Source organism: Oncorhynchus kisutch, linkage group LG15 (assembly GCF_002021735.2).
Source record: "Oncorhynchus kisutch isolate 150728-3 linkage group LG15, Okis_V2, whole genome shotgun sequence".
Classification (NCBI taxonomy): domain Eukaryota; kingdom Metazoa; phylum Chordata; class Actinopteri; order Salmoniformes; family Salmonidae; genus Oncorhynchus; species Oncorhynchus kisutch.
Genome location: NC_034188.2, coordinates 73,740,115 through 73,764,626, shown reverse-complemented (window position 1 = coordinate 73,764,626; position 24,512 = coordinate 73,740,115). Strand labels below are relative to the sequence as shown.

At 45.3% G+C, this 24,512-nt stretch overlaps 1 protein-coding gene and 1 non-coding gene across 20 annotated transcripts in view; both read left to right on the top strand.

Annotated features, from left to right (window-relative positions):
• Positions 1-24,512, top strand: part of LOC109905852 (eukaryotic translation initiation factor 4 gamma 1) — a 71,987-nt gene that overhangs the window by 33,699 nt on the left and 13,776 nt on the right. For 7 of the 19 annotated variants that reach the window (XM_020503486.2, XM_020503487.2, XM_020503493.2 and 4 more), the window contains 12 exons: positions 5,521-5,660; positions 14,319-14,435; positions 14,636-14,714; positions 15,038-15,913; positions 16,370-16,458; positions 18,100-18,286; positions 18,621-18,754; positions 18,930-19,067; positions 19,191-19,598; positions 19,797-19,943; positions 20,083-20,316; positions 20,441-20,545. In XM_020503486.2, the coding sequence (XP_020359075.1) occupies positions 5,521-5,660; positions 14,319-14,435; positions 14,636-14,714; positions 15,038-15,913; positions 16,370-16,458; positions 18,100-18,286; positions 18,621-18,754; positions 18,930-19,067; positions 19,191-19,598; positions 19,797-19,943; positions 20,083-20,316; positions 20,441-20,545 (2,654 nt within the window). Of the gene's footprint in view, positions 1-5,520; positions 5,661-13,132; positions 13,602-14,318; positions 14,436-14,635; positions 14,715-15,037; positions 15,914-16,369; positions 16,459-18,099; positions 18,287-18,620; positions 18,755-18,929; positions 19,068-19,190; positions 19,599-19,796; positions 19,944-20,082; positions 20,317-20,440; positions 20,546-24,512 lie in introns of those variants that run through there. The other 12 variants (XM_031791075.1, XM_031791073.1, XM_020503489.2 and 9 more) reach the window with 8 other exon arrangements.
• Positions 16,086-16,217, top strand: LOC116353749 (small nucleolar RNA SNORA17). The gene has a single exon (XR_004203246.1). It is a non-coding gene; the product is annotated as a small nucleolar RNA SNORA17 (small nucleolar RNA).

Sequence of the window (24,512 nt, the reverse complement as noted above, 5' to 3'; positions counted from 1 at the left end):
TAAAGCCAGTGTGTCTGTGTGCGGATGACTCAACACTATACATGTCAGCTACTACAGCGACTGAAATGACTGCAACACTTAACAAAAAGCTGCAGTTAGTTTCAGTGGGTGGTAAGGAATAATAATAAATTATGTGGAAATTGAGAAAGTTGAGGTGACTAAACTGCTTGGAGTAACCCCCAAAAAGGAACTTAGGAAAATCGCAATTGGCTCAGAACAGGGCAGCACAGCTGGCCTTTGGATGTGCACAGAGAGCTAATATTAATAATATGCATGTCAGTCTCTCCTGGCTCAAAGTGGAGGAGAGGTTGACTTCATCACTATTTATATTTATGAAAAGTATTGACATGTTCAATGCACCGAGCTGTCTGTCTGAACTTCTGGCACACACATTGGTCACCCATGCATACCCCACAAGAGGTCTCTTCACAGTCCCCAATCCCAGAATGGACTATGGGAGGCGCACAGTACTACATAGAGCCATGACTACATGGAACTCTATTCCACATCAAGTAACTGATGCAAGCAGTAAAATTAGATTTTTTAAAAACGGTAACAATACACCTTATGGAACAGTGGGGACTGAAGCAACAGACACATGCATACACACACGATAACAGGCGCTATACACACACTTACACATGGATTTTGTACTTTAGATATGTGGTAGTGGTGGAGTAGGGGCTTGAGGGCACACAGTGTGTTGTGAAATCTGCGAATGTAATGTTTTAAAAAATGTTTAAACTGCCTTAATTTTGCTGGACACCAGGAAGAGTAGGCAGCAGCTAATGGGGATCCATAGTAAATATAAATATCATTATAACAGAGGAAACAGTTAGCCCTGATTCCTGAAGTAGCCTAGTCTGATTTTTCTGGGATGACACAATTTTCCATAGACAGACATGTATGCATTTTTAAATCAAACAATACATTTGACTTAGTTTTTACCAATCTAACTACATAACATAATGGTAATAATTGTATTTGAATGGCAAATTTCTTGATAAACTGGCTAACTGAAGGGGTCATAGGCCTACTCCAGATGCAGGTGAATGCATATTCAAGTGTGTGCATGCATTGAGTTATTGTTTTGGCTGATCAGTGGAGTCTATGGTGCTACAGATGACAATCTGTTTTCCTTCCATTTGGGACTTACGGTGCCTTAAAGTATTCATACCCCTTGACTTATTCCACATTTGTTGTTACAGCCTGAATTTAAAATATATTTTTCTCACCCATCTACACATAATAATAACAAAGTGAAAACATGTTTTTAGAAATTTTGGGAAATGTATTGAAAATAAAACACTGAAATATCTCATTTACATAAGTATTCGTCAATACTTTGTAGAAGCACCTATGGCAGCGATTACAGCTGTGAGTCTTTCTGGATAAGTTTGTAAGAGCTTTCCACACCTGGATTGTGCAACATTTGGTCATTATTTTCTAAATTCTTCGAGCTCTGTCAATTCGGTTGTTGATCGTTGCAAGACAACCATTTTTAGGTCTTGCCATATATTTAAGTCAGAAGTGCAACTCAGCCACCCGGGAACATTCACTGTCTTCTCCAGTGTAGATTTGTCCTTGTGTTTTAGGTTATTGTCCTGCTGAAAGGTGAATTAATCTCCCAGTGTCTGTTGGAAAGCAGACTGAAAAAGGTTTTCCTCTAGAATTTTGCCTTTGCTTAGCTCCATTCTGTTCCCTTTTTATCCTGAAAAACTCCTGATTACAAGCATACCCATAACATGATGCAGCCACTATTATGCTTGAAAATATAGAGCGTGGTTCTCAGTAATGTGTTGTATTGGATTTGCCCCAAACATAACACTTTGTTCAGGACAAAAAGTTGATTTCTTTGCCACATTTTTTACAGTATTAACCTTGTTGCAAACAGGATGCATGTTTTTGGAATATTTTTTTCTCTAGAGGCATTCCTTCTCACTTTTGTGTCAATTAAGATAATATTGTGGAGTAACTACAATGTTGATCCATCCTCAGTTTTCTATCACGGCTATTAAACTCCTGGTGAAATCCCTGAGCGGTTTCCTTCCTCTCCGGCTACTGAGGTAGGAAAGACGCCAGCATCTTTGTAGTGACTGGGTGTATTGATACACCATCCAAAGTGTGATCAACATGCTCAAAGGGATGTTCAATGTATCATATTTTCATTTTGATCCGTCTACTAATATGTGTCATTCTTTGTGGTTGAATCTGTGTTTGAAATTTACTGCTCGTACAATTATCTCTGTGTGGGGTACAGAGATGAGGTAGTCATTCAAAAATCATGTTAAGCATTATTGCAAATGGGAGTGAGTCTATGCAACTTTATTATGTGACTTGTTAAGCAAATGTTTACCTTTGAACATATTTAGGCTTGCCATAACAAAGGGGTTGAATACTATTTTTTTTTTTTATAAAAACCTTTATTTAACTAGGCAAGTCAGTTAAGAACAAATTCTTATGATGGCCAAAACCGGACGATGCTGGGCCAATTGTGCGCTGCCATATGGGACTCCCAATCACGGCCGCATGTGATACAGCCTGGATTCGAACTACAGTGACACCACTTGCTTAGACCACTGCGCCATTCGGGAGCCTGACTACTTATTGATTCAGGCCATTTCAGCTCTACATTTTTTATGTTTTTTATTTATTTTTTAAATAAAGCTAATTTCCACTAACATGGGCCAGTGTAAAATATATCTAAATGTAATCCATTTTAAATTGAGGGTGTAACACAAAATGTGTAAAAAGTTAAAGGGTGTAAATACTTTCTGAAGGCCCTGTATATTAGCCTACTGATCAACAACATTTGCATAGAAGCATCACTCCAGCATGTCATGCCTGTATGGAAGGACATCATATAGGCTCTGCTGTTAGTTTGAGAATATAAAATAACATCTACAGGGCCTTCGGAAAGTATTCAGACCCCTTGACTTTTTCCACATTTTATGTTACAGCCTTAATCTAAAATGGATTACATTGTCCCCCCCTCATCCATCTACACACAATACCCACAATGACAACGAAAAAACTGTTTTTTAGAAATGTTTTAACAATTAAAAACACAGGTGTGCTAAAAACTTGGCACTCCTGTGTTTGGGGACTTTCTCCCATTCTTCTCTGCAGATCCTCTCAACCTCTGTCAGGATGGATGGGGAGCATCGCTGCACAGCTATTTTCAGATCTCTCCAGTGATGTTCGTTCGGGTTCAAGTCCGGGCTCTGGTTGTGCCACTCAAGGACATTCAGAGTCTTGTCCTGAAGCCACTTCTGTGTTGTCTTGGCTGTGTGCTTAGGGCCGTTGTCCTGTTGGAAGGTGAACCTTCGTCCCAGTCTGAGGTCCTGAGCGTTCTGGAGTAGGTTTTCATCAAGGATCTCTCTGTACTTTGCTCCATTCCATCTTTCCCTCAATCCTGACTTGTCCCTCAGTCTCTGCTGCTGAAAAACATCCCCACAGCATGATGCTGCCACCACCATGCTTCACCGTAGGGATGGTGCCAGGTTACCTCCAAATGTGACACTTGGTCATGCTTCAGGCCAAAGAGTTCAATCTTGGTTTCATCAGAACAGAGAATCTTGTTTCTCATGGTCTGAGAGTCTTTAGGTGCATTTTTGCAAACTCCAAGTGTGCTGTCGTGCCTTTTACTGAGGAGTGGCTGGTCGCTCTACCATAAAGGCCTGATTGGTTGAGTGCTGCAGAGATGGTTGTACTTCTGGAATGTTCTCCCATCTCCACAGAGGAACTCTGTAGCTCTGTCAGAGTGACCATCGGGTTCTTGGTCACCTCCCTGACAAAGACCCTTCTCCCCTGATTGCTCAGTTTGACCGGGCGGACAGCTCTAGGAAGAGTCTTGGTGGTTCCAAACTGTTCTTGGGGACCTTCAATGCTGCAGAATATTTTGGGGTAGCCTTCCCAGATGTCTCGACACAATCCTGTCTCAGTGCTCTACGAACAATTCCTTTGACCTCATGGCTTGGTTTTTGCTCTGACATGCACTGCCAACTGTGGGACTTTATATAGACGGGTGTGTGTGTGTGCCTTTCCAAATCATGTCCAATCAATTTATTTTACCACAGGTGGACTCCAATTAAGTTGTAGAAACATGTCAAGGATGATCAATGGAAACAGGATGCACCTGAGCTCAATTTCGAGTCTAATAGCAAAGGTTCTGAATACTTATGTAAATAAGTTATTTTATTTTTAACTTAGCAAACATTTCTAAAAACCTGTTTTTGCTTTGTGATCATGGGGCATTGTGTGTAAATGTTTTTATTTAATCCATTTTAGAATAAGGCTGTATCGTAACAAAATGTGGACAAAGTCTAGAGATCTGAATATTTCCAAAGGCACTGTATTCAAAGCAGCGTTTGGTTTTCGCCAGGCACAATGGGACCCATGTCGTCCAAAAAGTTGACTCAAGTTTGCCTAAAAGCACCTGAATGATCATGAAGACTCTTGGAAGAATGTTCTATGGACAGATGTTTTAAAAGTGTAACTTTTTGGATGACATGGGTCCCATTTATACCTGGCGAGAACCAAACACTGCATTCCACAATCCTGTGACAATTTAGGAATGCTTTGCTGCCACAATTCATCTGTGTCAGAGAATTCTACAGGAGAATGTCAGGAATGGCCTAGTCCAGACCTAATCCCTATTGAGATGTTGTGGCAGGACTTGAAATGAGCAGTTCATGCTTGAAAACTCCCAAATATCGCTGAGTTAATGCAGGTCTGCATGCAAGAGTGGGCCAAAAGTCCTCCACAGCAATGTGAGAGACAAATCAACAACTACAGCAAGCATTTGGTTGCAGTCATTGCAACTAAAGGTGGCACCACCAGTTATTGGGTGTAAGGAGGCAATTACTTTTTCACTCATGGGCATTGGGTGTTGCGTAACTTTGTACATGAAATAAATTAAATAAGCAGGTAATTGTTTGTTCACTCAGGTGCCCTTTATCTAATAAGTTTTGGTTGAAGATCTGATAACATTCAGTATCATAAATATAAAAAAGTAGAGAAAATTAGAAAGGGGACAAGTACTTTTTCACGGCACTGTATGTGGAGATTCTCTGTTTTGTAGTAAAAAACATAGCGAAAGATAAGTGTTTCCGATGCCTATTCACAATTGGTCAAAATCACACGAAGCACACCCATGTTGTCATTGGAAACACTTATCTTCCGCTATCTTTTTTACTACCAAACAAAGAAACATTACATTTTCTCATATGTTGATGTTGGGGTGGTGCTGGAAATGATGAATATAAAGTAGAAAAACTGTGACGTTTCCTTTTTTAATTGTGAAATTACTCTGACAATCTGCCGCAGCTGGTGAATTAGTATGGAGGATGTTTTTAAATGCTTCTCATAGTGGTTAGTACTGCAGCTGTTCTCACAACACATATGCTTGACACTAAACTTTGGCGTTTTGCTGGTGATTTCCAAAAGTGCTGACATTCATGACTACTTGCGTGCTAATTTAAAGTTTGTGGGACAACTCTCTCTCTGTCTTGTCCACAGCAGGGGCATACTACCCGGCCCAACAGCAGTACACGTCCTCCGTGCCGGCTGCTCCGGTCATCATGAACCCCCCCCTCCAGCAGCAGCAACCACCTCCACAGCAACAGATCCACCCCAAAAGGGAGCGCAAACAGGTACAGGTAAACTCATCGTCCCACCTCTACTGTTATACACCACACACAGTTAAACTCATCACCCCACCTCTACTGTTTCATTTTGTGGTTTTATTTAGCAGATAGGATAGTGGAGAAAAGACAGCAGAGATAGGAGGAGCACAAGGTCAGTGAGTTGGATTGGAACCCATAGGGCCAGCGACGCTAACTGCTGGACTACAGGCCAGCCCACGTAGCACCTCTCCTAGATTAGACAATCAGGTATCCTGATCCCAGAATGGACAAGTAACACAACTGGAAACACCCACCAAGAAACATTAGTGGTCTGATGTTATGTCAGTCAATGGTCCCCCTCATGCAGAGCAGGTTTTGAAAACTTCAGTGATTCTCATGTTTTAAAGGAAGGTAAGGACTGTGCTAATAAAGCGTGTGAATATAAAAATAAAAAGTATAGTTTGTCAGCAAGGTATATCCAGCACTGATTCCTTTCCCCCATCATCCACTGTGAAGGTGCACAGCGCAGATTTGGTCTTCAAAACTGGTCTACTGTGTCTTCTTGTCAGGCCGGCTTACACTCTCGTGGATGTGACATGACACGTTGCCATGGTAACGAGAGGACTTGTGTGATAAACCACACTGTGCTGTGGGATAGTGTTGTATTCTGTCTAAGGAGGATTCTAGATGGATCTACTCCTCATGATTTACGTTTGTCTTTGATTTGAAATGGATAACGTTTTACGTGATGAACTGTTACTGAACTGCTGTGTGACTGGAGCATGTTCTTTAGGGCTGTAGTACTAGTGTGCTTCTGCTGGTCTGGATTCATCAGGTATGTCTTAGTGATGGGGAGGGGGGAAATGATAGTTACATATCACAATATTATTTTCGACTAATATTATATCAATACTTTGACTCAAAGTATCAATTTGTATAACATATATATTTTTTACACATTTGCTAGGTAGCGTCAGCTAGCGCTAGTCGGCTGTATCTGTGCCAAAACTTTTTCATCATATAGCTTGCTCTTATTTTTAAATTGTGAGCCAACATGTTTTCAGCTATTTTCTCTGGTCTCTCTGCAGCAGGCATACACTGAGTGTACAAAACATTAGGAACACCTTCCTAATATTGTGTTGCACCCCCTTTTACCCTCAACAGCCTACAATTTGTCAGGGCATGGACTACAAGGTGTCAGAAGCATTCCACAGGGATGCTGGCCCATTGTTGACTCCAATGCTTCCCACAGTTGTCAAGTTGGCTGCATGTCCTTTGGGTGGTGGACCATTCTTGATACACACAGGAAACTGTTGTGTGGAAAAACCCCAGCAGCATTGCAGTTCTTGACACACACAAACCGTTGTGCCTGGCACCTACTACGATATCCCGTTCAAAGGCACTTATTTCTTTTATCCGAATGGCACACACAAACAATCCATGTCTCGATAGTCTCAAGGCTTAAAAATCCTCCTGTAATTGACCTTTCTCCTCCCCTTCACCTACACCTACACTGATTTGAAGTGGCTTTAACAAGTGACATCAATAAGGGATCATATCTTTCACCTGGTCACTTTGTCACTCAGTGTATATGTGCTCTGTATGGTTGGACTAGTCTGATCTAGTCTCCAGTGTACCTGTGTTCTGTATGGTACGATGGGCCTGGTTGCTTTATCACTGGCAGTGGGAGCATGCTGTTGTAGCCGGGGTGGACTTTGGCCAGCCAAGCGGCCTCATCCCATGCTGCTGATGGTCCTTCAATAGAGGCCCCCTGAGCTTCCAGTGCCACTATCTGTCATACTATCCAGGTCGGTGGCCAAAATATACGAGCTTCTACTTTTAAAAATACATTTTTCTAGAAACAAGTCTCACTGTTGCTGCTTGTTATTGACCCCATTCAGCCGTCTTAGATATCATCCTGACCAACTTGCCCTCTAAATACACCTCTGCTGTCATAAACCAGGATCTCAGAGATCACTGCCTCATTGCCTGCGTGCGTAATGCGTCCGCAGTCAAACGCTCTCCCCCATCACTGTCAAACGCTCCCTAAAACACTTCAGTGAGCAGGCCTTTCTAATCGACCTGGCCCAGGTATCCTGTAAGGATATTGACCTCATCCCATCAGTAGAGGATGCCTGGTTGCTCTTCAAAAGTGCTTTCATCTCCATCTTAAATAAGCATGCCCCATTCAAAAATGTAGAACTCAGAACAGATATAGCCCTTGGTTTACCCCAGACTTAACCAGCACAAAAACATCCTGTGGCGTTCTGCATTATCATCGAATAGCCCCCGCAATATGTAACTTTTCAGGGAAGTTAGGAACCAATCGAATCAAATCAAATTTATTTATAAAGCCCTTCGTACATCAGCTGATATCTCAAAGTGCTGTACAGAAACCCAGCCTAAAACCCCAAACAGCAAGCAATGCAGGTGTAGAAGCACGGTGGCTAGGAAAAACTCCCTAGAAAGGCCAATACCTAGGAAGAAACCTAGAGAGGAACCAGGCTATGTGGGGTGGCCAGTCCCCTTCTGGCTGTGCCGGGTGGAGATTATAACAGAACATGGCCAAGATGTTCAAATGTTCATAAATGACCAGCATGGTCGAATAATAATAAGGCAGAACAGTTGAAACTGGAGCAGCAGCACAGTCAGGTGGAAGTTGAAACTGGAGCAGCAGCATGGCCAGGTGGCCATTCAATAAGCATTTTTCTATGTCTGGCCATGCTTTCCACCTGGCTACCCCTACTAGAGGTCGACCGATTAATCGGAATCAAGTTTTCATAACAATCGGAAACAGCAGAGGTGTATTTAGAGGGCAAGTTGGTCAGGATGATATCTAAGACGGCTGAATGGGGTCAATAACAAGCAGCAACAGTGAGACTTGTTTCTAGAAAAATGTATTTTTAAAAGTAGAAGCTCGTATATTTTGGCCACAATATACTCAGTCAGTTAGGAAAGCTAAGGCTAGCTTTTTAAAATAGAAATTTGCATCCTGTAGCACTAATTCCCCACATTTTTGGGACACTGAAGACCATGGAGAATAAGAGCCCTCCTCCCAGCTGCCCACTGCAATGAGGATAGGAAACACTGTCACCACCGATAAATGTATGATAATTGATAGTTTCAATAAGCATTTTTCTATGTCTGGCCATGCTTTCCACCTGGCTACCCCTACTAGAGGTCGACCGATTAATCGGAATCAAGTTTTCATAACAATCGGAAAATTGGTATTTTTGGACACCAATTTGGCCCCCCAAAAAATCTTTTTTTACACCTTTATTCAATTAGACAAGTCAGTTAACCCACCGTTCCTAGGCTGTCATTGAAAATAAGAATGTGTTAACTGCCACGTTCAGGGGCAGAACGACAGATTTTCACCTTGTCTGCTCGGCGGATACAATCTTGCAACCGTACAGTTAACTAGTCCAACGCTCTAACCACCAGCCTCTCATTGCACTCCACGAGGAGACTGCCTGTTACACGAATGCAGTAAGCCAAGGTAAGTTGCTAGATAGCATTAAACTTATTTTGTAAAAAAACAATCATTCATAATCACTAGTTAACTACACATGGTTGATATTACTAGTTTATCTAGCGTGTCCTGCGTTGCATATAATCTGACTGGGCATACAAGTATCTGACTGAGCTGTGGTAGGCAGCAGCAGGCTCGTAAGCATTAATTCAAACAGCACTTTTGTGCGTTTTGCCAGCAGCTCTTCCTTGTGCGTCAAGCGTTGCGCTGTTTATGACTTCAAGCCTATCAACTCCCGAGATGAGGCTGGTGTAACCGAAGTGAAATGGGTAGCTAGTTAGCGGGGTGCGCGCAAATAGCGTTTCAAACGTCACTCGCTCTGAGACTTGGAGTGGTTGTTCCCCTTGCTCTGCATGGGTAACGCTGCTTCGAGGGTGGCTGTTGTCATTGTTCCTGGTTCGAGCCCAGGGAGGAGAGGGACGGAAGCTATACTGTTACACTGGCAATAGTAAAGTGCCTATAAGAACATCCAATAGTCAAAGGTTAATGAAATACAAATGGTTTAGAGGGAAATAGTCCTATAATTCCTATAATAACTACAACCTAAAACTTCTTACCTGGGAATATTGAAGACTCGTTAAAAGGAACAACCAGCTATCAAATGTTCTCATGTTCTGAGCAAAGAAGTTAAACGTTAGCTTTCTTACATGGCACATATTGTACTTTTACTTTCTTCTCCAACACTTTTGTTTTTGCATTATTTAAACCAAATTGAACATGTTTGTTTATTTGAGGCTAAATTGATTTTATTGATGTATTATATTAAGTTAAAATAAGAGTTAATTCAGTATTGTTGTAATTGTCATAATGACAAATAAATAAATAAAAATCGGCCGATTTAATCGGTATAGGCTTTTTTGGTCCTCCAATAATCGGTATCGGCGTTGAAAAATCATAATCGGTCGACCTCTAACCCCTAGCCCGGCCAACATCTCAGCACCCCCTGCAGCAACTTGCCCAAGACCCCCCTGCTTCTCCTTCACACAAATCCAGACAGCTGATGTTCTGAAAGAGTTGCAAAATCTGGATCCATACAAATCAGTTGAGCTAGACAATCTGGACCCTCTCTTTCTAAAATTTTCAGCCCCTATTACTAGCATATTCAATCTCTCTTCGTATCGTCTGAGATCCCCAAAGATTGGAAAGCTGCCGCGGTCATCCCCATCTTCAAAGGGGGAGACACTCTAGACCCAAACTGTTATAGACCTATATCCTGCCCTGCCTTTCTAAAATCTTCAAAAGCCAAGTTAACAGATCACCGACCATTTCGAATCCCGCGTATCTTCTCCACTATGCAATCTGGTTTCCGAGCTGGTCATGGGTGCACTTCAGCCACGCTCAAGGTCTTAAACGATATCATAACCGCCATCGATAAAAGACAGTACTGCGCAGCTGTCTTCATCGACCTGGCCAAGGCTTTCGACTCTGTCAATCACCACATTGTTATCGGCAGACTCAACAGCCTTGGTTTCTCAAATGACTGCCTCTCCTGGTTCACCAACTACTTCTCTGATAGAGTTCAGTGTGTCAAATCGGCGAGGCTGTTTTCCGGACCTCTGGCAGTTTCTATGGGGGTGGCACAGGGTTCAATTCTCGGGCAGACTCTTTTCTCTGTATATATCAATGATGTCGCTCTTGCTGCAGGTGATTCTCTGATCCACCTCTACGCAGACGACACCATTCTGTATACATCAAATCAAAGTTTATTTGTCACATGCGCCGAATACAACAGGTGTGTAGACCTTACAGTGAAATGCTTACTTACCAATAGTGCAAAAAAGGTATTAGGTGAGAAATGGGTAAGTAAATAAATAAAAACAACAGTAAAAAGACAGTGAAATACAGTAGCGAGGCTATATACAGTAGCGAGGCTATATACAGGCACCGGTTAGTCAGGCTGATTTGAGGTAGTATGTACATGTAGATATGGTTAAAGTGACTATGCATATATGATGAACAGAGAGTTGAAGTAGTGTAAAGAGGGGATGGTGGGTGGTTGGTGGCGGGACACAATGCAGATACTCCGGGTAGCCATTTGATTACCTGGTTCAGGAGTGTTATGGCTTGGGGGTAAAAACTATTGAGAAGCCTTTTTGTCCTAGACTTGGCACTCCGGTACCGCTTGCCATGCGGTAGTAGAGTGAACAGTCAATGACTGGGGTCTTTGACCATTTTTATGGCCTTCCTCTGACACCGCCTGGTGTAGAGGTCCTGGATGGCAGGCAGCTTAACCCCAGTGATGTACTGGGCCGTACGCACTACCCTCTGTAGTGCCTTGCGGTCGGAGGCCGAGCAATTGCCGTACCAGGCAGTGATGCAATCAGTCTGGATTCTCTCGTTGTTGCAGCTGTAGAAACTTTTCAGGATCTCAGGACCCATGCCAAATCTTTTTAGTTTCCTGAGGAGGAATAGGCTTTGTCGTGCCCTCTTCACGACTGTCTTGGTGTATTTGGAAAATCTGGCCCTTTGGACACTGTGCTAACAAACCTCCAAATGAGCTTCAATGCCATACAACACTCCTTCTGTGGCCTCCAACTGCTTTTAAATGCTAGTAAAACTAAGTGCATGCTCTTGAACCGATTGCTGCCCGCACCCTCCCGCCTGACTAGCATCACTACTCTGGACGGTTCTGACTTAGAATATGTGGACAACTACAAATACCTAGGTGTCTGGTTAGACAGTGAACTGTAAAATCCTAAATTAAATCTAGAATCTGCTTCCTATTTCACAACAAAGCCTCCTTCACTCATGCTGCCAAACATAAACTGACTATCCACCGGTCCTTGACTTCGGCGTTGTCATTTACAAAATTGCCTCCAACACTCTACTCAGCAAATTGGATGCAGTCTATCGCAGTGCCATCCGTTTTGTCACCAAAGCCCCATATACTACCCACCACTGCGACCTGTATACTCTCGTTGGCTGGCCCTCAATACATATTTGTCGCCAATCCCACTGGCTCCGGGTCGATAAGTCTTTGCTAGGTAAACTGGAGCGAATTGCAAAACTAACTGAAGCTGGAGACATATCTCCCTCACTAACTTTAGGCATCAGCTGTCAGCAGCTTACCGATCACTGTACCTGTACACAGACAATCTGTAAATGGCACACCCAACTACTTCATCCCCATATTATTACTTATCCTCTTTTGGCTCTTTTGCTCCCCAGTATTTCTACTTGCACATCATCATCTGCACATCGATCACTCCAGTGTTAATGCTAAATTGTAATTATTTTGCCTCTATGGCCTTTTTATTGCCTTTCCTCCCTACTCTTCTACATTTGCACACACTGTAAATAGATTTTTCTATTGTGTTATTGACTGTATGTTTGTTTGTGTAACTGTTGTTTTTGTCACACTGCTTGGCTTTATCTTGGCCAGGTCGCAGTTGTAAAGGAGAACTTGTTCTCAACTGGCCTACCTTGTTAAATAAAGGTGAAATGTAATTAATTAATAGGAGGATGGTAAACCGGGGGGACAGGGGAGGAAGTGCTGCAGCAGCACACAGCGAGTCCGTCGTGATTCAGATATTCTGTGTCTGAGCGTCACGTTGTCTTTCTATATGATTTCAATAATGTCTGCCAGCATGCTGGCAAACGAGTATGAAGTGTAAAGCTGTTGTTTTTCAGCAAAGCTAAGCAGGCTGTTTAGTCGTAGCTGTCTTGTAACTGTGAGGTAATTTTCTAAATATTTTCCTTTTTACCACACTGCCTTCAAGCAGTGCATTGGCCTGTTTTTTTCTTCTCTCCACTGCTCACTTTATGAATCTCTGGTCTCTGGGTAGACCAAGGGGGGGTTTAAGGACATGTCAGCACATAGCTCAGCTCCACGTGGCTGCCGGGCTCCTCCCCCTCTGAGCCAGAAGCACAATGGCTGACCTATCTCCTCCCCTTCTCTCTCGCTCCCTCTCTGCTGCTGCTTCTGTTGCATCCCCCCTCTCTCCCCCAGGAAGAGGCTGAAATGTTTTGTAGTGCCTGAGGACAGAATGACAGAAGAGCAGCTGAGAGAGAGAGATAAAGGGAGGTACACTAGCCGGAGCTCATTTGTTAAAGTTTTGAATAGTTTTTTTCTTCTCTTCCTTTTTTCTGGACTTACTCCTCCCTCTTTCCCCCTCTATTTGGCCCCTTTTGACTGTGTGGTTCGGTGCTCAGTGGGCGGGGGTGCTTGCATTCCAGTGCTGCAGCTCCACAAGGCCAGTCACTCTGGCTTCTCTCTCGCTCGCTCTCTTTTTGTCTTTTGTCTCTCCCTCTACGTGTGTGAGAGCTGGGAACGAGGCTCTGCCCTGCTGGCTCTGCGAGTTGAGGGAGTAGGCTAAGTGCGTTTTCCCAACCACGGTTGCAAAAGCAGCCTACTTGCTGGGAGAGGCCTGCAGGCCGACGGCTCAACTCCGGCACCAGGATGAGAGAGGCCTGCTAAGGGCTCTGGAGCCTGTCCACGTCAGGTAAATGACTCTACCAGTGGGGGAATGTGCTGGCTCAAGCCTGTTGCTGACAACTCTTAATGTGTGTGACAGACAGAAAGAGAGCAAGGAGAGTTTGTGATAGAAAACATGTGGCTCTGTGTAAGGGCACACCTTGTAAGTGAGTAATCCGTTTTTCAGAAGTTTGAAGGTGTATTGTACTGTGCTTTTCAATAACAGCACATCTGGCTGATTTTCTAGGTATAGTTTGAGTTCGTATGGAGAGAGAAAATAATGTCTGGCTTGCACTGGAATTTATTTGACTAAAGTTGAGTATGTCAGTAGTCATATTTTGTTGGGGAAGAATTAGCTAAAACATAGCAGCAATCTGTCTACAAGTCTGTTTGTCAGGCTGCATAGCTTTGTGGGGCTGGTGTTTCTTGTGTGAGTGTGAGAAATGTAGCTCTGCTGATTGAGAAGACGCTGCTAGGCCACAGCCCTACAGTGCAACACAGACTTGGCAGAGTTGGAAACAGGGCCTAGCATCATAGGAAGCAGTTAAGTTGTGACAGCTATTCTCTTCAGCTTTCTCCTCACCCTCCCTCTCTCCTTTACTCTCGTTCGTTCTCTTTTTTGCTCTCCCTCCTTTAGAAAGGGAATGAAACAAGAGCGAGTAACACGTTTTTCTCAAAGGCGCTCCTGCATTCTCTAAATGTTTCTTCTTGTGTCCCTCACTGTTGTCTTGTGTCCTCTCTATAGATCATAATACGAGACCCTAACCAGGGTGGTAGAGACATCACTGAGGAGATTATGTCAGGGGGCACCCGCAGTGGCACCACCCCCACACCCCCACAGGTGAGCGACGACTCTTCAGAGGTGAGCTACCGTACCCTCGTCACCAACCATCATCCCTTTACACACCTTTATCTACCATACCATCCTGTTATTGGATGTGCAGACATTTTGTTTACATATTGGGCATTGTATCTAACCTGTCACAAGGTTTTCATAAGGCTGTCATATGATTGTGTCCACTCCAGTTACCTAATGTCTGTGTGTTGTATTCGGTCCCTTAGTCGTCTATATCTGGATCAGAGGGCCCAGCCGTTGGCCAGGCCGACGGGGAGAACGTGACACCTGTCGTGGTCAGACCAGGTGAGTTGGCCGAGGGGTCAGGTCATCTTGAAGGCCGTAGCTGGCCGTTGCTCATTGGTTCACCTTCAGTACATAGAAGTACATTTTTGTGAATTTGACTGAATCACATAGACAAAATGCTCCTTTGGAAAGGACCTGTGTATTTTTACCATTTAATGTTGAATGGATAATAAGTGGGTCATTTTAAAAATAAGATCAACAGACATGAGGGTCAATTTGAACATTAGTATGATGCTATGGGCCACTTGAGTCTGTTAACCATTACCTTCCTAAGGTGAATTTAACCAGTGGTTTTTCCTCGTGACATCTCCTTTCCTCCTCAGATGACCGAGGGAATCCTGCAGCCACTCTCATAACTGTCCCCCCTGAACTGGTCAAGACTTACCCTGCCCCAACAGAGGTCAAACTCCCAGAAACAAACAGTAAATCCCCTTCCTTATCCCAGGACCTACCCACACCCCCGTCGGTAACTACCACCCACCACACTACTGTCCCTACTACCCCCCAACCCTCAACTAGTCCCATTGCAGACACGATGGACGCTCCAGCCGCTGCTCCAGCCCCATCTGCCCCTGAAGTGCCCGCTTACCCTGCACCCCTGCCTGAACCCCGCCCCACTCCTGCAGCTGAGGAGCGGGAGGAAGTGAAGATTAAAGAGGAGGTGGCGGAGGCTAGGCAGGAGGTGACTACATCATCCAAACCTGAGCCTTCCCTTGCTCCAGTGATCACCCCTAGCAGCAGCACTAATGGTATCTCTGCCACCCAGCCACCCCCAGCCAAGGAGGAGGAGCCAGCAGCCCTGTCCATCAACATGCCCACCCCCCAGGCAGCAGAACCCCCCCCGGAGTCTCCCATCGCCCAGCCAGAGGAGCTCAGGCTGCCCAATGGCCTGCCGCTCCCCAGCCCCCAGGACCCTGAGAAGATGTCTGCGGAGTCGTCGGAGTGTGACGTCAGCCCCATTGCTGAGCCTGAGGTGGCTCAGTTACAGAGCGAGGCACCCATGCCTAAACTGACGCCTGTTGCAGTCACAGCAACGCCCGCCCCCATTGTCAAGGCGACGCCCGCCCCCATTGCCCAGGCACCGCCTGTCCTAGCGGAGACTGCTACTACTACAGTTGTAACTGCTCCCCGTGTAGAAGACGAGATGGACTCTCCACCACCACAGAGCACCACCCCAGCCGGGGAGAGTTCTATGCAAGGTCAGTATCAGTCTGACTTGCTTTTTCTCTCTACTTCTTTGAAACAGTCTCCTTCTGTCTGTCTTTTTCTCTAACTGGATCCATCTGTCTGTCTATCTCATTCAACCACGTTGTCTTTCTCTATTTGAATTCCTAACCCTACCGCTTGGCACTTGGTGAAGATTAAACAGGATCTGCCCCTTGAGGTGTTGCAGTCCGACTGTGTGTGTCGAGCCTGTGTCGTGAGGGGCAGAGAGTTACCGGGTTATGTCTACGCTGAGGACCCAGAACAGTGGGTACTTGGAGTGATCACAGCTCCAACAGAAAGCCATAAAAATAAAAAGTTGGATAGGTGGCAATGTGGTAACCGCTCCACCTTGATTTCTAGGTGGACTTTGGGTGCTAGGGTTGGACTAGGGATTGAGTGTCAATCCATAGAGGTTTATTCTGACTGTGTTGGTGGTGTTCTGCTTGTAGCTGCTGTTTCTGTGCCCAAAAAAAAGAGGAAGATGAAGGATCTGAACAAGAAGGAGGCTGTTGGAGACCTCCTGGATGCCTTTAAGGAGGTCTGTTCACATGAACCACCCACTCAAACCTTTTCAAACACACCACCCACTCAAACCTTTTCAAACACACCACCCACTCAATCCTTTTCAAACACACCACCCACTCAATCCTTTTCAAACACACCACCCACTCAACCCTTTTCAAACACACCACCCACTCAATCCTTTTCAAACACACCACCCACTCAATCCTTTTCAAACACACCACCCTCGCCATCCATATCAAACACACCACCCTCGCCATCCATATCAAACACACCACCCTCGCCATCCATATCAAACACACCACCCACGCCATCTCATATCAAACACCCCACCCACGCCATCTCATATCAAACACGCCATCTCATATCAAACACGCCATCTCATATCAAACACGCCATCTCATATCAAACACGCCATCTCATATCAAACACGCCATCTCTTATCAAACACGCCACCCACGCCGACTCGTATCAAACAAGCCACCCACGCCGTCTCGTATCAAAAACACGCCATCCCGTATCAAACACGCCACCCACGCCATCTCGTATCAAACACGCCACCCACGCCGTCCCGTATCAAAAACACGCCATCCCGTATCAAACACGCCACCCACTCCGTCCCGTATCAAACACGCCACCCCCGCCGTCTCGTATCACACGCCACCCACGCCGTCCCGTATCAAAACACGCCATCCCGTATCAAACACACCACCCACGCCGTCCCGTATCAAACACGCCACCCCGCCGTCTCGTATCAAACACGCCACCCACGCCGTCTCATATCAAAGCTTTAAGAATGCCTGTTTACAGCTGGCCCATTAAAAACCCAAGAATGTACACTAACTAATACCCCCCTCTCCTTCTCTCGCCCTCAACCCTCTCCTCTCTCTCGCCCTCAACCCTCTCCTCTCTCTCTCCCTCAACCCTCTCCTCTCTCTCCCTCAACCCTCTCCTCTCTCTCTCCCTCAACCCTCTCCTCTCTCTCGCCCTCAACCCTCTCCTCTCTCTCGCCCTCAACCCTCTCCTCTCTCTCGCCCTCAACCCTCTCTCTCTCTCGCCCTCAACCCTCTCCTCTCTCTCGCCCTCAACCCTCTCTCTCTCCCTCAACCCTCTCTCTCTCCCTCAACCCCTCTCCTCTCCCTCAACCCTCTCCCTCAACCCTCTCCTCTCTCTCTCCCTCAACCCTCTCCTCTCTCTCTCCCTCAACCCTCTCCTTCTCTCTCCCTCAACCCTCTCCTCTCTCTCTCCCTCAACCCTCTCCTCTCTCTCTCCCTCAACCCTCTCCTCTCTCTCTCTCCCTCAACCCTCTCCTCTCTCTCTCTCCCTCAACCCTCTCCTCTCTCGCCCTCAACCCTCTCCTCTCTCTCGCCCTCAACCCTCTCCTCTCTCTCGCCCTCTCTCTCCCTCAACCCTCTCCTCTCTCTCTCCCTCAACCCTCTCCTCTCTCTCTCCCTCAACCCTCTCCTCTCTCTCTCCCTCAACCCTCTCCTCTCTCTCTCCCTCAACCCTCTCCTCTCTCTCTCCCTCAACCCTCTCCTCTCTCTCTCCCTCAACCCTCTCCCTCAACCCTCTCCTCTCTCTCCCTCAACCCTCCTCTCCCCCCCCCCCTCTCTCTCCCTCTTTCTCCCTGCCTCTCTCTTTCTCACCCCCTCTCCAGGAGCAGGTAGTGGAGAGTACTCCTGAGCAGGCCACACCCACTTCTGCCTCTGACGCTAAGGAGCCCCGCCCAGCAAACACCCCTGCAGTCGAAGAGGTGGATGAGACGTGGGAGGAGAAGGAGGACAAACTGGATGCAGAGAATATCGAACCCAAGCCCGAGGATCTGAAGTACCAGTACAAAGAGGGTGGGTTCTGAACCTTGGCCCGGAGATGCCCTATAACATTTCTATACTTAGAAATGTTATCCTCTTAACGTTATCCTCTACACCTTATCTCACAAGATCTGCGTGTCAGTCAAGTGAGGATGCAAAGTTTCACTTTATTGGAAATGCTTTGTCAGAGCACGAGTCATAAAGTCCCATTTGACATCAATCTATGATTTTTAGAAGTGAAACGGAGTAATACTCAGTTCAGATGAGACTATATACCCCAACTCTACCAACCTAAACCCTGAACACTATACTGATGAAAACTCACATAAATGTGATTCATCTATAATTCCTTGTTCCTCTCCATCAGAACTATGTAGGCCTATAGACCCAGAGGAGAAGAAGAGGTATGACAGGGACTTCCTGCTGGGCTTCCAGTTCATCAGTGCCGCCATGTCCAAGCCTGAGGGCCTACCTCAGATCAGTGACGTGGTGCTGGACAAGGTACAGTACAACACTCTGTCCCCTGCTGGACTGGAGGAACCACTGCACGGTCCATTTGAGAATATATATATTTTTCTTCAGATAGACCACTTTATTTACCAGTTACTTATTTTGACTTTCTTTGTGTCCTTCATTCTTTCTCTTCTGTCCTTGTTCGGTCATTCTTTCTCTCCAGGCGAATAAGGCCCCTCTCCGCCAGCTGGACCCCAGCCGTTTGCCAGGGATGAACATGGGCCCTGACTTCACACCCTCGTTTGCCAACCTGGGCAGGCCTGGAATGGGAGGAGGTGGAGGTGGCCACAGAGGAGGACCAGTGAGTTATCATGAAAAACTGTCAATCTTCTCAAAGACTACACTCAGATTCTGAAACTCTGGGATTATATTTAAAAAATGTTGACTGAATTTCTTTCCTTTTCCCTTCCCTCCTCTCCTTCAGCCCTCTGGTATGGGTGGTGGAGGACCGCGTCGCTCCCAGCAGGGCCAGCGTAAGGAGCCCAGGAGGATCATCAACATCTCTTCGTCTCTGACGGAAGACGTGAAGCTCAACAAGGCTGAGAAGGCCTGGAAGCCCGCTGTCAAGAAGGCTACCAGTGGGCAAGCTGCTCCTGAGGAGGAGAGCGACGACTCGGAACAGGCCAAGACCCAGGAGCTGTTCAAGAGGGTCCGTAGTATCCTGAACAAGCTGACCCCTCAGATGTTCCAACAGCTGATGAAGCAGGTCACAGAGCTGACCATCGATACAGAGGAGAGGCTGAAGGGAGTGATAGATCTGATCTTTGAGAAGGCCATCTCTGAACCCAACTTCTCCGTGGCCTACGCCAACATGTGCCGCTGCCTTATTGGGGTGAGTAAACTCTGAAGGGTGTGTGTACATCTAGTGTGCTGGTCTTGGTTCGGTGCTGACCTCTGTTCTGTGCCACGTTTCTGAGTGGTGCCATTACACACTCATGACGTCTCCTATCACGTTCCCTCTTATGCTTTATGTCTGCAAAGCTTTCCAACCGTGGCTTAAATGTTTGTGTTTTTCTGTTCCTCTCGTCAGCTCAAAGTCCCCACTACAGACAAGCCGGGAGTCACTGTGAATTTCCGCAAGCTGCTTCTGAACCGCTGTCAGAAGGAGTTTGAGAAGGACAAGGACGATGATGTCATCTTTGAGAAGAAGCAGAAAGAGCTGGACGCTGCAGCCACGGTACGAGCTGGGCTCTCAGTGACCAATTAAAATGTCCTTCACACACACACTTGGTTTTGGTTTCTGTATGTGTCAGTTGACCATCTGTCTGATATGCCTCCCTCTCCCTACTTCCTGTTAAATCACTTCCTGTCTGAAGGAGGAGAAGGATCGCCTGAAGGCAGAGCTGGAGGAGGCCAAAGACAAGGCGCGGCGGCGGTCGCTAGGCAACATCAAGTTCATTGGTGAGCTATTCAAGCTGAAGATGCTGACGGAGGCCATCATGCACGACTGCATCGTCAAGCTGCTGAAGAACCACGATGAGGAGTCACTAGAGTGCCTCTGTAGACTCTTGTCAACTATAGGGAAGGACCTGGACTTTGAAAAGGCAAAGGTAACGCTGAACCAGTGTCACTAACAGACACACATCGTTTAGAACACTTATGCCAAATTATTTCTGAGAATCAGATTTACACACAAACACATACACACTAACCTGCCTGTCTCTCTTTCTGTAGCCACGTATGGACCAGTACTTTGCCCAGATGGACAAGATCATCAAGGAGAAGAAGACATCGTCCAGAATCCGCTTCATGCTGCAGGACGTACTGGACCTCAGGAGGGTAATACCTCGTCACACACACACACACCACCCACCAGTGTCTGGGGAATGCTTTAGCCCCCTCACCTAAACCTTTTGGTAATCTCTAATCTGACTGACCCTTGTCCTCTGGTTGTTATGTATCCAAGCATATCAGTAAACACTATGGGTCAAACTACCATAGACAGAATATTCTCCCCTAACCCCACATTACCTCTGAATTTACCCATGACCCCAAATCACCTCTGACCCCTCATGTGCTTTACAAGCCCTCTATATGCATGCAGGTGTAGTGTATAATAGTGGGTTGTGTTGTTTTGTGTGTTGGCGTTTTACTGGCCCATAGAAACCCTCACTAGCCTGTGTGGGTGTCGAGGGTTCTGAAGTGGGCTCAGAGGGAGACAAGGTCAGATCTTTAATACAGGGAGGCTCCCCAGCTGGGCCCTTGGTGCCATAAGCTGAGACTGGAGTCAGTCTGCACCCTGCAGCCAATCCCTTCTCTCCAAGCCACTGTAAACGACTCCCTCCTCTCCATGTCATTCACCATCTAGATGTTTACCTCCCTTCTAAATGGATGTGTCCCTTGATGTTCACACAAAATACTTATCCATGCCTAGTAGGCTTGGGCAATATCCAGATTATCCTAACTTCATAATGACCGAGTGCCATACTGGGATATTCGGTAATACCTGCGCTGAACACAAGGGGCACTATTTTCAATCCAAAGGTTAGCAATGCTAACAAGTACATGTAAAATCTAACGAACGCATGCAAACATTTTATACAGTCTCTTGACAAACTTTGCAGGACAGACATCCCACTCATAAAGTTATACAAGTAACTCAAAAATGTTAGTCTGCTGCACACACAAAATAAATATTAAACGGACGGGATTCTCTGCTGTTACCAAGAGCTTAATTGCAAGAAGCTAACCACTTAGCTAGATAACTTGGTACTAAGTTAGCAAACCAAATACACAACTGCAGAGCATTTCGCACATTTTAGACGGTTAACTTAATAGTTCTAAGATATTTATTTGTGAATTCCATACTATAACAAGATCACCTGGTGCGGGCTGCAGTTAATCCCACGACTACCGGTAAAGCTTCGTAATGAAATAACAAGATCTGCGTTATCTCCTAAATTGCACAAGTTGACTGCAGGTATTTACTTAAGTAGATACAAATATTCTAATTAATACAAATAATGTCAAATAAATAGTTTGTGGTATTGACAGTGTTGAAGAACTTCCCGTGGGTATTTCCAAATAACCTGGTATACAGCCCAAGCCTCATGCCTATGCCCCATTCACTAAGGTTTCAGTGATTCACAAACTCACATTTCTTACTTTATTTGAAAACGACTAGTTACTAAGGGACTAACAGGTATGGATCTGTAGCCTAGGCCTCTGGTTTCCCGTAATGCAGTTACGGACTGGACTGTTCCACTGTAACTAGTTTAGTATCCAGTGACTTTTCTGAGAAAATGTTTGCAGAGCCTGTGTGTTTGTGTGTCTGTTCAACAGTGACTCGCAGTATGGTGAGAGCAGTGATGTGGTGTTACACTGGATCCTGTATCCTCACTAATGTCTTCTCCCTGTACAACACAGGTCATGTAGGTGTGTGTGTGTGTGAGGAGGTTTCCTACATGTTCAGACAGGGTTCCAACATGTGCACCACATAACTACGTTATAGGATCTCTATGGTTCCACCCCCAGTAAGTGTCTTACCAAAGCAGCAGTCGGGATGTTTCACAAGAGCTGATCAGCTGCACTCAGTCAGCACACTGGCCCCTGCTGTTTACTGGGAAAACACTCTAGTTTCAGTTTCCATTCTCTGGAAAAGCTGACAACGGGGTCAAGTTAGGGCAAGGCATCTCTCCCGCTCTTTCTATAGCCTGGTTGTCACCCATTTATGTCTTAGTTTATTGACTAAGTAACCTTTGCCTGAAAGAGAGATGGAGTGTTAAGAGTACGCCACACTTTTCCATCGAACTCCAATCCTCAGTTAAAGTATATTACTGTTCTCACTCTAGGGCTCAACCCATTTAGTGGACTGGTCCATTGTTTGGTCCATAATATTACTGTTCTCACTCTAGGGCTCACCCCATTTGGTGGACTGGTCCATTGTTTGGTCCATAATATTACTGTTCTCACTCTAGGGCTCACCTCATTTAGTGGACTGGTCCATTGTTTGGTCCATAATATTACTGTTCTCACTCTAGGGCTCACCCCATTTAGTCGACTGGTCCATTGTTTGGTCCATAATATTACTGTTCTCACTCTAGGGCTCACCCCATTTAGTGGACTGGTCCATTGTTTGGTCCATAATATTACTGTTCTCACTCTAGGGCTCACCCCATTTATTGGACTGGTCCATTGTTTGGTCCATAATATTACTGCTCTCACTCTAGGGCTCACCTCATTTAGTGGACTGGTCCATTGTTTGGTCCATAATATTACTGTTCTCACTCTAGGGCTCACCCCATTTAGTCGACTGGTCCATTGTTTGGTCCATAATATTACTGTTCTCACTCTAGGGCTCACCCCATTTAGTGGACTGGTCCATTGTTTGGTCCATAATATTACTGTTCTCACTCTAGGGCTCACCTCATTTAGTGGACTGGTCCATTGTTTGGTCCATAATATTACTGTTCTCACTCTAGGGCTCACCCCATTTAGTCGACTGGTCCATTGTTTGGTCCATAATATTACTGTTCTCACTCTAGGGCTCACCCCATTTAGTGGACTGGTCCATTGTTTGGTCCATAATATTACTGTTCTCACTCTAGGGCTCACCCCATTTAGTGGACTGGTCCATTGTTTGGTCCATAATATTACTGCTCTCACTCTAGGGCTCACCTCATTTAGTGGACTGGTCCATTGTTTGGTCCATAATATTACTGTTCTCACTCTAGGGCTCACCCCATTTAGTCGACTGGTCCATTGTTTGGTCCATAATATTACTGTTCTCACTCTAGGGCTCACCCCATTTAGTGGACTGGTCCATTGTTTGGTCCATAATATTACTGTTCTCACTCTAGGGCTCACCCCATTTAGTGGACTGGTCCATTGTTTGGTCCATAATATTACTGTTCTCACTCTAGGGCTCACCCCATTTAGTGGACTGGTCCATTGTTTGGTCCATAATATTACTGTTCTCACTCTAGGGCTCACCCCATTTAGTGGACTGGTCCATTGTTTGGTCCATAATATTACTGTTCTCACTCTAGGGCTCACCCCATTTAGTCAACTGGTCCATTGTTTGGTCCATAATATTACTGTTCTCACTCTAGGGCTCACCTCATTTAGTCGACTGGTCCATTGTTTTCTCGATAGGCTGTTGGGCGACCGAGATTTCTTTAGTCGAGCAATGGCACAGGAATGGCACAGTCCATCACTCTGAGACAGGTGATACTAAAATTGTATATGGTTATAGTATGTAAAAAAAAAAATGTGTATATATATACAATTGAGTATGTAAAAAGGAAATAGTATCTATTTTATAACATGAGGTTTATCCTTCGTTGGATACGGTCGCTGCCCGCGGTTATGGAACATACTCTTCAGTGCACCCTAGAATTGGTGCCTTTCCCTATGTTGCTATCTGCATAGTAGCAAAGTTGACCGGCATATTGGGATTGAGAACATTGGCGGAGGCAGCAAGAGCAGAAACGAGGAAACAGTCCTTGCCTTAGCCTAATTGTCTAAGGATTCAGCAGAGAGGAAACCCCAACTTAATTGGATCTATAATCAATAGCCTGACTGTTAAATGTGCCTGGCTTTATAAATCATCCTTATATATATATTTTCAGAAATAAGTCAGGTCCTGCTTCTGTTGCCTGTTAGAGAGTGTTTGTTTATAGCCTACTGATTCCATGAGCACCAAGCTTAATGCAACGGCAAAATGGTGGATAAAGCCATTTTTAAGCTTTGCTCTGCTGTAATGAAGGCTTTATATTTGTTTTTCCGTAAGAACAGACTGGTATTA